The sequence below is a fragment of the Bombina bombina genome, chromosome 8, assembly GCF_027579735.1.
Source record: "Bombina bombina isolate aBomBom1 chromosome 8, aBomBom1.pri, whole genome shotgun sequence".
Lineage (NCBI taxonomy): Eukaryota > Metazoa > Chordata > Amphibia > Anura > Bombinatoridae > Bombina > Bombina bombina.
The window spans coordinates 223,465,668-223,480,150 of record NC_069506.1 but is presented as its reverse complement, the minus strand read 5'-3'; the positions used below and the strand labels follow the sequence as shown (position 1 = coordinate 223,480,150).

At 37.9% G+C, this 14,483-nt stretch overlaps 1 protein-coding gene across 5 annotated transcripts in view; it reads left to right on the top strand.

The window, feature by feature from the left end:
• LOC128638943 (guanylate-binding protein 1) overlaps window positions 1–14,483 on the top strand; it is a 163,832-nt gene that overhangs the window by 52,341 nt on the left and 97,008 nt on the right. For 4 of the 5 annotated variants that reach the window (XM_053691072.1, XM_053691073.1, XM_053691075.1 and 1 more), the window contains 4 exons: window positions 2,549–2,676; window positions 10,524–10,633; window positions 10,785–10,975; window positions 13,962–14,204. In XM_053691072.1, the coding sequence (XP_053547047.1) occupies window positions 2,549–2,676; window positions 10,524–10,633; window positions 10,785–10,975; window positions 13,962–14,204 (672 nt within the window). Of the gene's footprint in view, window positions 1–581; window positions 717–2,548; window positions 2,677–10,523; window positions 10,634–10,784; window positions 10,976–13,961; window positions 14,205–14,483 lie in introns of those variants that run through there. The other variant, XM_053691076.1, reaches the window with a different exon arrangement.

Genomic DNA, 14,483 nt, shown 5'->3' with positions numbered 1-14,483 from the left:
CAGGCCCACAGGGAAGCATTACAAACACACACAGAAACACAAGCATTACACAACACACAGAAAACCTGGCACTCGCCAGCAGATTCACAGTTATGTTTAAAAGAAAAGCTGAGGGAAGTCAGTTACATTTGGCGCCAAAGGAACAAGCCTAGGACCAAGTCAAGGTCTCCCCCTTCCTGGGACCATCCTGGAACCCTTAAACCAGCCCCCACACAATGCATACTTTCAAAAAACCCACTGGGAACCTCCCAGGGTGACACAGGCTTTTGGTGTGGTCCTGGGCTTGATCCTTTGGTGCCAAATGTAACTGATGTCTCCTAGTTTTTCTTTTAAACATAACTGAGTATCTGCTGGCGAGTGCCAGGTTTTCTGTGTGTTGTGTTTATATTTTTTGTAATGCTTCCCTGTGGGCCTGTCACCCAGGCTGCTCAGGGGTTAACTGCCTGGGTTGCTGGGAACTGTGCAGCTGTCTGTCAGTGTTCAGGGCTGTGGAGTTAACAGTGGCTTAGGATGTGCACCCAGTCCAGTCTGTGAGTGCGGTTCATTTCTGTGTTTTGTATTTACATAGGGGAGATTACAAAAACCTGTGTCACCCAGGGCTGCTCTAGGGTCACAGGAAGGGGGAGATCTTGATGTGGTTCTGGGCTTGATCCTTTGGCACCAAATGTAACTGACTTCCCCGAGTTTTGCTTTTAAACATTAATGTGAATCTGCTGGTGAGTGCCAGGTTTTCTATGTGTTGTGTGTGTGTATATAAATATATATATATATATATATATATATATATGTATATATATATATATATATATATATATATATATATATATATATATATATATATATATATATATATATATATATATATATATATATATATATATATATATATATATATATATATATATATATATATAAATGAAAAGAATCATTTTTTCTATGTAAACAACATTAGAATGTAAAGTAATCATTACTACCTTCAAGTTGAGTGCTGTTGGTCTAGTGTAGTGTTGGCAACAAATATAATAAGGTGTTGATTTTGTGTGTGAGTAATAAGTGCTAGATTTAAAAAAAAAAAAAAAGTTTGCCCCATTTAAAGTTTATTTTTTATTTTTTTAAATAATGGATAGGAGTAACAGCTCTTCTACAAAATTGGAATTTGGATTAAATAAAGTTATGTGCAGACTTTAATTTAAAAGTTTCCAGAGCATAATAACACATTTTTAAACTTGGACAAAAAAATTGAGCTTTAAATGGACAATAGTCAACATTAGAATGCGCACTACAGTGTGAAAATATGCCCTGTGCATCCAAATTTAAATACTGTTCTGCTCAGGGACTCTTTAGTGGCTTTTATCACACTAGTGATGACTCGTTGCTAAAGTGACACAAGCCACAAGTTGCTCTCTCAGAAGGCATGGGGGTTGAGTGCATGTGCATAATATGCTCTTTGTGTCCATGTGCAGCTAAAAATGTTACTGAGGGACAGATGCTCTAAAGCTGTCTGCTATGATGAAATTATCTAAGGATTCTCATCAGTACTGCAAGGACCCTCAAATAATTTTATAAAAGCAAATTTTATCTTGAGAGCTGTGTATCTCTCTATGCAGGGCCCATGATGTGATGTAGAGACGTCTGCATTACCATTTATTGTTACATTTATTAACTGGCAGGTGTACAAGGTTTGGTACCATGAACCTCGCCCACCCAGACTCTCGGCAAGTGGGCAGCATGCTTGTTCAATGCCTCCCCCTGCTTGCACTCAGCCATTCGTGAGCGGGGATGGTCAGTCATCCCGATCTGATGTGATTAAAAACTGCTACACTTTAGGTCACATTTAACTAGCTATTGCAGCTTCATAAATAGAGCCCATAGAGACTAAAGTAAAAAAATACCAAATATTTTGAGAGATTTCTCTCCATGCCAGCTGGCTTTTGATCATCGGGTCCTGAAACAGTGATAGCTTTTTATGGAAGCTAAATTACTAAAACAAATGTAATGAAAAATGTTATTTTTTTTTAAATTGAGTTTCCATAGTTTATTTAAATATTATGATTGATAAACAAAAATATATGCTCAAGGGAAGTTAATCTGATAATCTGAAGCAAAGGTCTTTCACCCTGCATGAGATGTGCCTATTTATTTGAAAGTTTGAACATTACAGTATCAGATGTGACAGAATATTTTTATATTTTTTTAAAAAAAGGATAATTCTTTAAAGGGTTGGAACCTTGGACTGTGGAAAATAAAATTGCAGCAATGATTTTTTTTACAGGATTTTTGCAAAGTTGACTAAAAGCCTGTAGGATTTAATTTCCTGTCACATTTCAAGCAAACGTATTCTGCATTATTCAAAATGATGTTGATTGCATAAGAAATAAGGGCAGCTATTCAAATTCAAGCTTTCTAGTAATAATAATGCTTACGATAATAGAAGTATTTTTTTTTTCTGTTAGTTTTCATATTTTAATTTTGTATTTGTATTTTAATTTTTTATTTGTTTTGGTGCCTCTTGTACTTACTTTTTTTTAAAAAGTGATCCTTGTTTTAGGATTTGCATTGGGGTCTACCATCCAGTCTAAGACAAAAGGGATCTGGATGTGGTGCGTTGATCATCCTTCTAAGCCTGGGCATACCCTTGTGCTTTTAGACACAGAGGGACTGGGGGATGTGGAAAAAGTAAGTAATATATATTTTTTTTCATCTGGTGATTCAGAGACGTGCTGTTTTCCAGAGAGTGGGGCCGATTTATCAAGCTCCGAACTGAGTTTGTGGGCCCGTGTTTCTGGCGAGTCTTTAGACTCGCCAGAAACATCAGTTATGAAGCAGCGGTCTAAAGACCGCTGCTCCATAACCCTCTCCGCCTGCTCTGATGAGGCGGACAGAAATCGCCGGAAATCAACCCGATCGAGTACAATCAGGTTGATTGACACCTCCCTGCTGGCGGCCAATTGGCCGCGAGTCAGCAGGGGGCGGCGTTGCATCAGCAGCTCTTGTGAGCTGCTGGTGCAATGTTAAATGCGGAGAGCGTATTGCTCTACGCATTCAGCGAGGTCTTGCGGACCTGATCCGCACTGTCGGATCAGGTCCGCAAGACCTTTGATAAATAGGCCACAGAGTGTCTATTACCCCCTTAAGTAAGCAACTACATTACTTATTTCTAACATGCTAATCAAAATGATATTGAACTCTAGGGGGTAGATTTATCAAATGTCAGGCGGACATGATCCTCTGTAGCCGATAATGTCTGCCCGACATCGATAAAGGCAGATAGCATATGCTGTGGGCATTTATCATTGCACTGGTGAAATGTTTGTGCAATGCTGCCCCCTGCATATTTTGTGGCCAATTGGTCGCTCGGGGAGCTTTTGAAGGCTCACATTGAAACAGCAGCATACGCTGCTTCATAAATCTACCCCATGTCTTTTAAATAAATAGCCATCTAGCAGGGGGCAATACATTCCTAATCAACTAATAATTTTACCATGTGTTATATAAATTCTTAACAGCCCTTAAACATTAAAAATACAGTACACATTACAGATGGGTAACAAAAAATAAAAGCACCTCAACATAATTAAATAATGTCCTGGTTGTCTGTAAATGCTACCTCTCTTTACACACCATCTGAGGATCCTTCTGGTCATCCAGAGAGTCAGAGGTTTTCCTCTTCTTTAGGGCTAGATTACGAGTGGTGCGCTAACAGTTTCTCACAAACAAAAAGGGATTTATTGTGTGTATTACAAGTTGAGAGTGAATACGTTGGCTCGAGCGCAATTGAATGTAACGATTGTCAGGTTAGCACGACTTCAAAGATCTTGTTAACTGTTATGCGAGACAAAAAAGTCTCACAGAACACATCAAAAATACATTTAAAAGTACAGTTACACTCATAATTGTCTTGCCGCCCTGGTTCCAGCTGCCGCTTCCCTCTGTTGTCATGGCCGTTGCCATGGATGTGGCGGCCATTGCCTTGGATGTGGCAGTTGCTTCTGGCGAGCAGCAATGACGTCATCACCACACGTCAAGTTATCAAGTTACTTTAATGCCGGTCCTGATTGCAGCTGGGTGTCCTCCCTGGTGCGAATCCACCCCTATGTAAGCAACTCTGTTTCCTGCATTCATTGCCCAAGTATAGGTGTTACTGTGTGTGCTCCTAGGTGCTTTATTACTTGAATTGCTGGATTGCCTTATCGTTACTGAACTCTACCTGTCTGACCACTCTGCCTGTTTAACCCTTGAATTGCTGGATTGCCTTATCATTGCTGAACTCTACCTGTCTGACCACTCTGCCTGTTTAACCCTTGAATTGCTGGATTGCTTTATTATTGCTGAACTCTGCCTGTCTGACCACTCTGCCTGTTTAACCCTTGAATTTCTGGATTGCCTTATCATTGCTGAACTCTGCCTGTCTTACCACTCTGCCTGTTTAACCCTTGGATTGCTGGATTGCCTAATTACTTACCTCTGCCTGTCTGACCATTCTACTGGTTTTCCCCTGAACTGCTAATCTGCTGGATTGCCTCTCTGTTGCCAAACTCTGCCTGTCTTTAACCATTCTCTGCCTTACTCTTGTTACCGTGAAGGACTGCCCTGTCTACCGTGAGTACTGCTTACCTCACTTCTTAAACTTACTTTGTTCTGGGATATTTCCTTATCCTTCCACTTGACGCCGGGATAAGAAGACTACTGGCCAAGTTTGATAGGGAAATATCCCATGAGCATTACATTATACTTATGCCATGGACACAAATGAGGTAGCAAGAGCAGTCTCTCTTAGGGGACAGACCATGGGAACCCACGCCATACACTTGCCGAATATGGATTCTAAGCTAGACGCTATAACCACTATGCTCTCCTCACTGGTTGCAGAGAAAAACGCTGCTCCTGTTGTTACACAACACTGCTAGTGCTGCAACTTCCCCGCCATTTTCTGGAAGTATACCCCGGATACTGTTGCCTGACAAGTATGATGTAGATATGGGCAAATGTTTCTAAAAATTCGAAATTTAAAAGAATTTTGATACATTCGTTTGTTCAAATCGAATTTCGAATGTTTATATAACTTTCTAACATTCTATTTTCGAATTTTCGTTTTCGAATTTTTCAATAAAATTCGAAAATATCCGTTCGAATAATAGAATGTTTAGCTATGTATTCATTCAATTTTGAAATGTAATATTCGAATTCGAATGTGACATTCGAATTCGAATGTCACATTCAAATTTGAAATAGTATTTCTAGTCTACAACTGTGTTTAATAAATGTAATATTCGAATCTGAATGCTACATTCGAATTCGAATGTCACATTCGAATTTGAAATAGTATTTCTAGTCTAATATTGTGTTTTAAATGTGATATTCGATTCGAATGTGACATTCGAATTCGAAATAGTATTTCTAGTCTAATACTGTGTTTTATAAATGTAATATTCGAATTTGAATGTGGCATTCGATTCAAATGTGATATTCGATTTGAATGTGACATTCGAAATAGTGTTTCTAGTCTACAATTGTGTTTTATAAATGTAATATTCGAATTCAAATCAGTAAATAGGATTTAAGCAGCTCTAATTGTATTGGATGATGAATCTGTCAATAAAATGAGAGCTGCTTAAATCCTATTGGCTGTTCAAATCAGCCAATAGGATTTAAGCAGCTCTCATTATATTGGCTGATTCATCATCCAATAGAATGAGAGCTGCTTAAATCCTATTGGCTGTTCAAATTAGCCAATAGGATTTAAGCATCTCTCGTTTTATTGGCTGATTCATCATCCAATAGAATTAGAGCTGCTTAAATCCTATTGGCTGATTTGAACAGCTAATAGGATTTAAGCAGCTCTCATTCTATTGGCTGATTTATCATCCAATAGAATTAGAGCTGCTTAAATCCTACTGGCTGATTTGAACAGCCAATAGGATTTTAGCAGCTCTAATTCCTATTGGCTGATTCAAATCTTTCAGCCAATAGGAATGCAAGGGACGCCATTTTGAATTGCGTACCTTGCATTGAAGATTCGGTATATGGCAGTGACTGTATGAAGAGGATGCTCCGCGCCAGATGTCTTCAGGATGGACCCGCTCCGCGCCGCCGGGATCAAGATAGAAGATGCCGCCTGGATGAAGATTGAAGAGGCCGCCTGGATGAAGACTTCTCGCTGCTTGGATGAGGACTTTGCCACCAGGATGAAGATTGAAGAGGCCACCTGGAACCAGGGCGGCAATGGGTAGCTAAGGTTTTTTACATAGTTTTTTTTATTTTGTGGGTTTGGGGGGGTGTGGGTTTGTAATGTTAGTGGGTATTTGTATTTTTTTTCAGAAAAAGAGCTGATATCTTTAGGGTAATGCCCTACGAAAGGCCCTTTTAAGGGCCATTGGTAGTTTATTCTAGATTAGGTTTTTTTTATTTCTAACATGCTAATCAAAATGATATTGAACTCTAGGGGGTAGATTTATCAAATGTCAGGCGGACATGATCCTCTGTAGCCGATAATGTCTGCCCGACATCGATAAAGGCAGATAGCATATGCTGTGGGCATTTATCATTGCACTGGTGAAATGTTTGTGCAATGCTGCCCCCTGCATATTTTGTGGCCAATTGGTCGCTCGGGGAGCTTTTGAAGGCTCACATTGAAACAGCAGCATACGCTGCTTCATAAATCTACCCCATGTCTTTTAAATAAATAGCCATCTAGCAGGGGGCAATACATTCCTAATCAACTAATAATTTTACCATGTGTTATATAAATTCTTAACAGCCCTTAAACATTAAAAATACAGTACACATTACAGATGGGTAACAAAAAATAAAAGCACCTCAACATAATTAAATAATGTCCTGGTTGTCTGTAAATGCTACCTCTCTTTACACACCATCTGAGGATCCTTCTGGTCATCCAGAGAGTCAGAGGTTTTCCTCTTCTTTAGGGCTAGATTACGAGTGGTGCGCTAACAGTTTCTCACAAACAAAAAGGGATTTATTGTGTGTATTACAAGTTGAGAGTGAATACGTTGGCTCGAGCGCAATTGAATGTAACGATTGTCAGGTTAGCACGACTTCAAAGATCTTGTTAACTGTTATGCGAGACAAAAAAGTCTCACAGAACACATCAAAAATACATTTAAAAGTACAGTTACACTCATAATTGTCTTGCCGCCCTGGTTCCAGCTGCCGCTTCCCTCTGTTGTCATGGCCGTTGCCATGGATGTGGCGGCCATTGCCTTGGATGTGGCAGTTGCTTCTGGCGAGCAGCAATGACGTCATCACCACACGTCAAGTTATCAAGTTACTTTAATGCCGGTCCTGATTGCAGCTGGGTGTCCTCCCTGGTGCGAATCCACCCCTATGTAAGCAACTCTGTTTCCTGCATTCATTGCCCAAGTATAGGTGTTACTGTGTGTGCTCCTAGGTGCTTTATTACTTGAATTGCTGGATTGCCTTATCGTTACTGAACTCTACCTGTCTGACCACTCTGCCTGTTTAACCCTTGAATTGCTGGATTGCCTTATCATTGCTGAACTCTACCTGTCTGACCACTCTGCCTGTTTAACCCTTGAATTGCTGGATTGCTTTATTATTGCTGAACTCTGCCTGTCTGACCACTCTGCCTGTTTAACCCTTGAATTTCTGGATTGCCTTATCATTGCTGAACTCTGCCTGTCTTACCACTCTGCCTGTTTAACCCTTGGATTGCTGGATTGCCTAATTACTTACCTCTGCCTGTCTGACCATTCTACTGGTTTTCCCCTGAACTGCTAATCTGCTGGATTGCCTCTCTGTTGCCAAACTCTGCCTGTCTTTAACCATTCTCTGCCTTACTCTTGTTACCGTGAAGGACTGCCCTGTCTACCGTGAGTACTGCTTACCTCACTTCTTAAACTTACTTTGTTCTGGGATATTTCCTTATCCTTCCACTTGACGCCGGGATAAGAAGACTACTGGCCAAGTTTGATAGGGAAATATCCCATGAGCATTACATTATACTTATGCCATGGACACAAATGAGGTAGCAAGAGCAGTCTCTCTTAGGGGACAGACCATGGGAACCCACGCCATACACTTGCCGAATATGGATTCTAAGCTAGACGCTATAACCACTATGCTCTCCTCACTGGTTGCAGAGAAAAACGCTGCTCCTGTTGTTACACAACACTGCTAGTGCTGCAACTTCCCCGCCATTTTCTGGAAGTATACCCCGGATACTGTTGCCTGACAAGTATGATGTAGATATGGGCAAATGTTTCTAAAAATTCGAAATGGGTTTGTAATGTTAGTGGGTATTTGTATTTTTTTTCAGAAAAAGAGCTGATATCTTTAGGGTAATGCCCTACGAAAGGCCCTTTTAAGGGCCATTGGTAGTTTATTCTAGATTAGGTTTTTTTTATTTTGCAGTGTTTTTTTTTTTTAAATAGGTATTAGAAAAGGAATAATTTTTTATTATTTTTGATAATTTGTTTGTTATTTTGTGTAATGTATTTTTTAGGGGGTGTTTTTTTGTAGCAAAAGAGCTGTTTAACTTAGGGCAATGCCCTGTAAAAGGCCCTTTTAAGGGCCCCCAAAAGGCCCTTTTAAGGGCCCTTGGTAGTTTGGGGGGTGGGGGTTTGTATACTGTTAGGGGGTGTTTGTTTGTTTTTTTGTAGCAAATGAGCTGTTTAACTTATGACAATGCCCTACAAAAGGCCCTTTTAAGGGCCCCCCAAAAGGCCCTTTTAAGGGCCCTTGGTAGTTTGGGGGGTGGGGGTTTGTATACTGTTATGGGGTGTATGTTTTTTGTAGCAAAAGAACTGTTTAACCTAGGGCAATGCCCTACAAAAGGCCCTTTTAAGGGCCCTTGGTAGTTTATTCTAGATTAGGCTTTTTTATTCTATTTTTTATTTTTTTTAAAAGGGTATTAGAATAGGAATAATTTTTTTTTTATATATATAATTTCGTTGTTTTTTTTTTGTAATGGTAGTTTTTTTATTTTTTGTAATGGTAGGTTTTTTTATTGTTTGTAATTTTAGGTTTTAGTGTAGGGTAGCTTAGGTTTTATTTCACAGGTAATTTTGTATTTATTTTAACTAGGTAGTTATTAAATAGTTAATAACTATTTACTAACTAGTCTACCTAGTTAAAATAAATACAAACTTAGCTGTGAAATAAAAATAAAACCTTAGCTAGCTACAATATAACTATTAGTTATATTGTAGCTAGCTTAAGTTTTATTTTACAAGTAAGTATGTATTTAGTTTTAAATAGGTATTATTTAGTTAATTATTGTAAATTAAATTTAGATCTACTTTAATTATGTTAAAGTTAGGGGGTGTTAGGGTTAGGTTTAGGGTTAGGTGTAGAGGTTAATATTTTCATTTAGGTTGTTGCGATGTAGGGGGCTGGCGGTTTAGGGGTTAATAGGTTTATTTAGTAGTAGTGATGTGGGAGGACAGAGGTTTAGGGGTTAATAACTCTATTTAGTTGCAGCGATGTCGGGGAACGGTGGAATAGGGGTTAATAACTTTAATATAGTGACGGCGATGTTTGGGTGCGGCGGAATAGGGGTTAATAACTTTAGCATAGTGGCGGTGATATCGGGAGCGGCAGATTAGGGGTTAATACCTTTATTTAGGTGGCGGCGATATCGGTAGAGGCAGATTAGGGGTTAATAACTGTAGGTAGGCGTCGGCGATGTCGGGGGCAGCAAATTAGGGATGTTTAGACTTAGGGTTTATGTTAGGGTGTTAGGTTTAAACGTTATTTTCTTTCTCCCCATAGACATCAATGGGGCTGCGTTACGGAGCTTTTCTTTCCACAATCGCAAGTGTTAGACTTTTTTCTGACCCGCTCTCCCCATTGATATCTATGAGGAAAGCGTGCACGAGCACGTCAAAACAACGCTTGTTTTTGGTGCGGTATGGAGCTTAAAAGCACCATATGGCCCACATAAGCCGGGTTTTGAAAAACTTGTAATGGCAGCGCTATAGGGGATTAAATAACACAACTTTTGTTGCATCCGTTAATTTCCCTATAGCTCTCAAAACTCGTATTGTAGCTGAAAGTTTCTTTACACCCTGTTATCCTTGTTTATAGTGAAATGCTACATTATGTAAAAGGGAAGGAGTATACATTACTGTTATACGTGCAGGAGACTACTTTGGCACCCTTACTTTAATGTTGTCAGGTTACCTCCCTATGCTACATTCTTATATTTATATTATGTTTAATACTATTGCTCACTGTTCTTTGGTCTGTTTGTATAACTGTCTATCTTTGTTGAAGAACTACTGTTTTACATATTTTACAGATTGCTCTATTTTTTCCTTTCTCTTCCATTTTCTATTTTACTACCCTGTAGTAGCTTAACATATAAAACATTACAAATTGATTTAATTGAATGACTTTCTTCCAGATAAAGATTATAATTAAGTTATTTAATTGTCTTACTTTTCTGATATATTCTTATTCCTGTCCTATGTGTATTTGTTTGTTGTGTTCTCTGTTGACGATGCAGTATTTTAAGTTTATGACTTGTTTGTTTTTTGTTTTAGGGAGATAGTAAGAATGATGCTTGGATATTTTGCCTTGCTGTTTTGATGAGCAGTAACTTTGTATTCAATAGTTTCGGAACAATTGACCAGCAATCAGTGGATCAGCTACAGTATCCTTTTCTCTGTGTAAGAGGGATACCCTGCAAACCACCAAAACAACATTAGGCCCATTTTCTAGTTGTTGTTGAGTCCTAGGTTTTTCTAGACATGGGCATGAGTAACATGTTTGCTCTCTGTTAGCAGTTCCTTAATACCTTTCAGTTATGTGACTGAATTGACAAAAAGAATTCGTTTAACTTCATCATCCAAGGGGGAAGATGAAACTTCTGAATTTAAAAGAATTTTTCCATCCTTCACCTGGTGTGTTCGAGATTTCACGCTGATGCTGGAAAGAGATGGCAAGAATGTGACAGAGGATGAATATTTAATGAATGCATTGAAACTCAAGAACGGTAATAAAATAATAATAATTAGTCGGCTAAGATAATTCTGACCATTGGTTAGGATTCAAATGAGTAAGTAGGCGGCCACTTGTGGCATTCGGCTCATTTTGGAGCTGGATTTATTCTTGTTAAAATTCAACACAGAACTGTACAAATCTAGATCTTAGTGTGTGGAACTTTCAAAAGAATAAATCCGGCTCATAAAAGAGCCCGAATGCCATGAGTGGCCGCCTACTTCCACATTTGGATACTAACAAAGGATCTGAATGTACACGTCTACTGAATTTGTATTTTTAAAAGGGGTGAGGGAGTATTAATTGCAAATCTAAAGTAAAAAAAGGAACATTGAATGGATTGTCTACTCTTTGATAGCAATTTTGTGCATTTTTGGAGTCATAACTCTAACCAGGTAATCAGTCATATATTAACTGACATTTCTTAATAGCTGCTATACAGAGATATGTACTCTTGACTAACTCCAAATATTGGGGATATTTTTTGAGATTATCCACATTTAGGGGCCGATTTATCAAGCTCCGAATGGAGCTTGATGTCCCTGTTTCCGCGCAAGCCTTCAGGCTTGCCGGAAATAGCAGTAATGAAGACCGCTGCTCCATAACTGCTCTGAGGCTGTAGACATCAATCCGCCCGATCCTATATGACCGTGCTGATTGACACCCCCTGCTAGCGGCTGATTGGGCGCAAATCTGCAGGCGGCGGCATTGCACAAGCAGTTCACAAGAACTGCTTGTGTATCAGCATTTACCGATGTGCGGCGGACATGATACGCTACATCATATCCTGTCCGCTCGCACTTTCAAAAATCAGCCCCATTGTTTTGCCTTTCTAAAAGCTGTATCGCAGCTTTAAAGAGTTGTTTTAAGTAATGGACCAGCAGAAGATTTCTGGGATGTTGCACATAATAAAGGCAGTCATAACTTATTTTTGCTATTACAGTATGTTATAGAATGTAATGGAGGAATCCAGTTTTTGAGCACATATATAAGTTGTCGGTGCTTCTTATCATCTACACAGCCTAGGGATTGTTTCCATTGAGTTGTTAAAAATGGAGCCGTAAGCTGCAGAAGGTGCCAACAGCTAAAATCAGTTCCCTGCTCCATTTTAGTACCAGGTTTCCATTAAGATATTTTGTGCACTGTGTGCAGTCTGTCTTTATGTGTATGTGTAAGTTAATGTTGTGTTAATGTTTATATCCGATGTTGAATTGGCCAAAAAATCGTGCCATAACAAATTTGTTGCTATAGTTATAAAAGTTAAATTTAGTGCCTGCACTCTTTACCTGAAATTGGCTAGAGAGGGAAAGACATAGTAGTTTGTTGCAGTGTTAGGAGTTTGGTGATTTTTGAGTTAGGTAAAGTGATTTTGTCACCTAACAAATAATTATCCAGTAAGGGTGGAAATGTGGAATCTGTCTAAGTGTACTGCTTTCCCACAGCATTTTTTTTTTCATTTTGCAAGCTTGCACGAACCCAGTTGCAGCTCAATGGAAACTGGCCCCTAAAGTTTTACTTTTAAAAGAAGAGACTATTTAGGAAAGCATAGAAATTAAATTAAAATGAACAACTAAATAAACAAAATTAACAGTGCTTAAAAAAATAATTTAGAGAAATGTACTTATAAAAAACAAGTAAAGAATATTTGCAGAGGGAGAAGCCAATGTTGATAAGCACTTAATATTGTTAATAAGACACTGATTAATAGATCTTGTCCTTTTTTATTGTTCCTTATAATTCTCAATTAGTGAAAAACAATTAAGAGTGAGTGCACCTATTGGATTGAGACAGCTCAACCCTAATAAACAGTTGTTCCTTCAAACAACTGTGAGGGATCGATGGGGTAAAAAACAGGTGAGGGGAGCTGTGTATATTTCAATATATATATATATATATATATATTCTTGACCTTTAAGTGAGGTTCTTGTATTGGTTTGTGATTTTTGCGCAATTTATATTGCACTTTGAAATGGGTGAAAATAAGGAAGGTGTGACTACAAGAGGTTAAAAAACAAAATATTTAATTGTCGCAATAAAAAACTAAATATTTAATTGTTGCAATAAAAAACATGGATAAATTCTGACAGGATTACAAGTTAATGGTAAAGAGCTCTATTACCTTGAAGAAAATTAATAATGTTAAAATATCATCAATCGAAAGTTAAAGTTAAAATGACATTACATTCATAATATAGTATTCAAAGCATTTGATAACAAAATAAAAGTAATTATCGTGGAAGGTAGAAATAAATGTTCATCTGATGATATGCGTTTATCTTTTGATGTGACTTTTAGTGGAAAAATAATTACTCACAGTTTACATGAACAAGTTCACCTTGGAACTTGTTCATGTAAACTGTGAGTAATTATTTTTCCACTAAAAGTCACATCAAAAGATAAACGCAGATCATCAGATGAACATTTATTTCTACCTTCCACGATAATTACTTTTATTTTGTTCTTATCAAATGCTTTGAATACTATATTATGAATGTAATGTCATTTTAACTTTAACTTTCGATTGATGATATTTTAACATTATTAATTTTCTTCAAGGTAATAGAGCTCTTTACCATTAACTTGTAATCCTGTCAGAATTTATCCATGTTTTTTATTGCAACAATTAAATATTTTGTTTTTTATTGCGACAATTAAATATTTTGTTTTTTAACCTCTTGTAGTCACACCTCCCTTATTTTCAGCCATTTCAAAGTGCAATATAAATTGCGCAAAAATCGCAAACCAATACAAGAACCTCACTTAAAGGTCAAGAATATATATATATATATATTTTGAAATATACACAGCTCCCCTCACCTGTTTTTTACCTTATAATTCTCAATAAAAACAAGTACACCTATAAGGCATTCTCATCATAAAGTATTATATTGCAGAGCACAGTGTTAAAAAATCCATATGAGAAGCTATTAGTACAGGGCACAGTGCAGCATTTACAAACATTTTTGTTTTAAAACGTCTAGGTTCTAATAAGACTACAATGGATTACAACATGCCTCGCGAGTGCATCCTTCATTTCTTCCACTCACATAAATGCTTTGTATTTGACCGACCTGCTAGTAGAAAAAACCTTCACCGCCTGGAGGAGCTGGAAGAGAGTGAGCTGGAAGAGGACTTTGTGGAACAAGCTGGAAAGTTCTGTGCTTTTATGCATAAGGAAGGCCACGTTAAAACCCTCCCAGGTGGAATACTGGTTACTGGGAGATGTAAGTGACAAAAACCTCACTTAATCACAGGTTATTTTCTTATAAGCATTAAACATCAAAGGGATATGTGTTCTTAGTAATAAAAAAAACAATGCATGCACATTTTTGCCAAATTGCAAATCATCTATATGCATCTTTAGCTGACCAGCTTTTCCTACGGTCAACAGTGAAAATAGCAGAATTGAACTGTTAGCACAATAATGATAAAAAACAATAAGAAACCGTGGCTAAATCTATAGAGCTATACCCTCTTCAACTTGAGGAAAATAAAATTGCAAG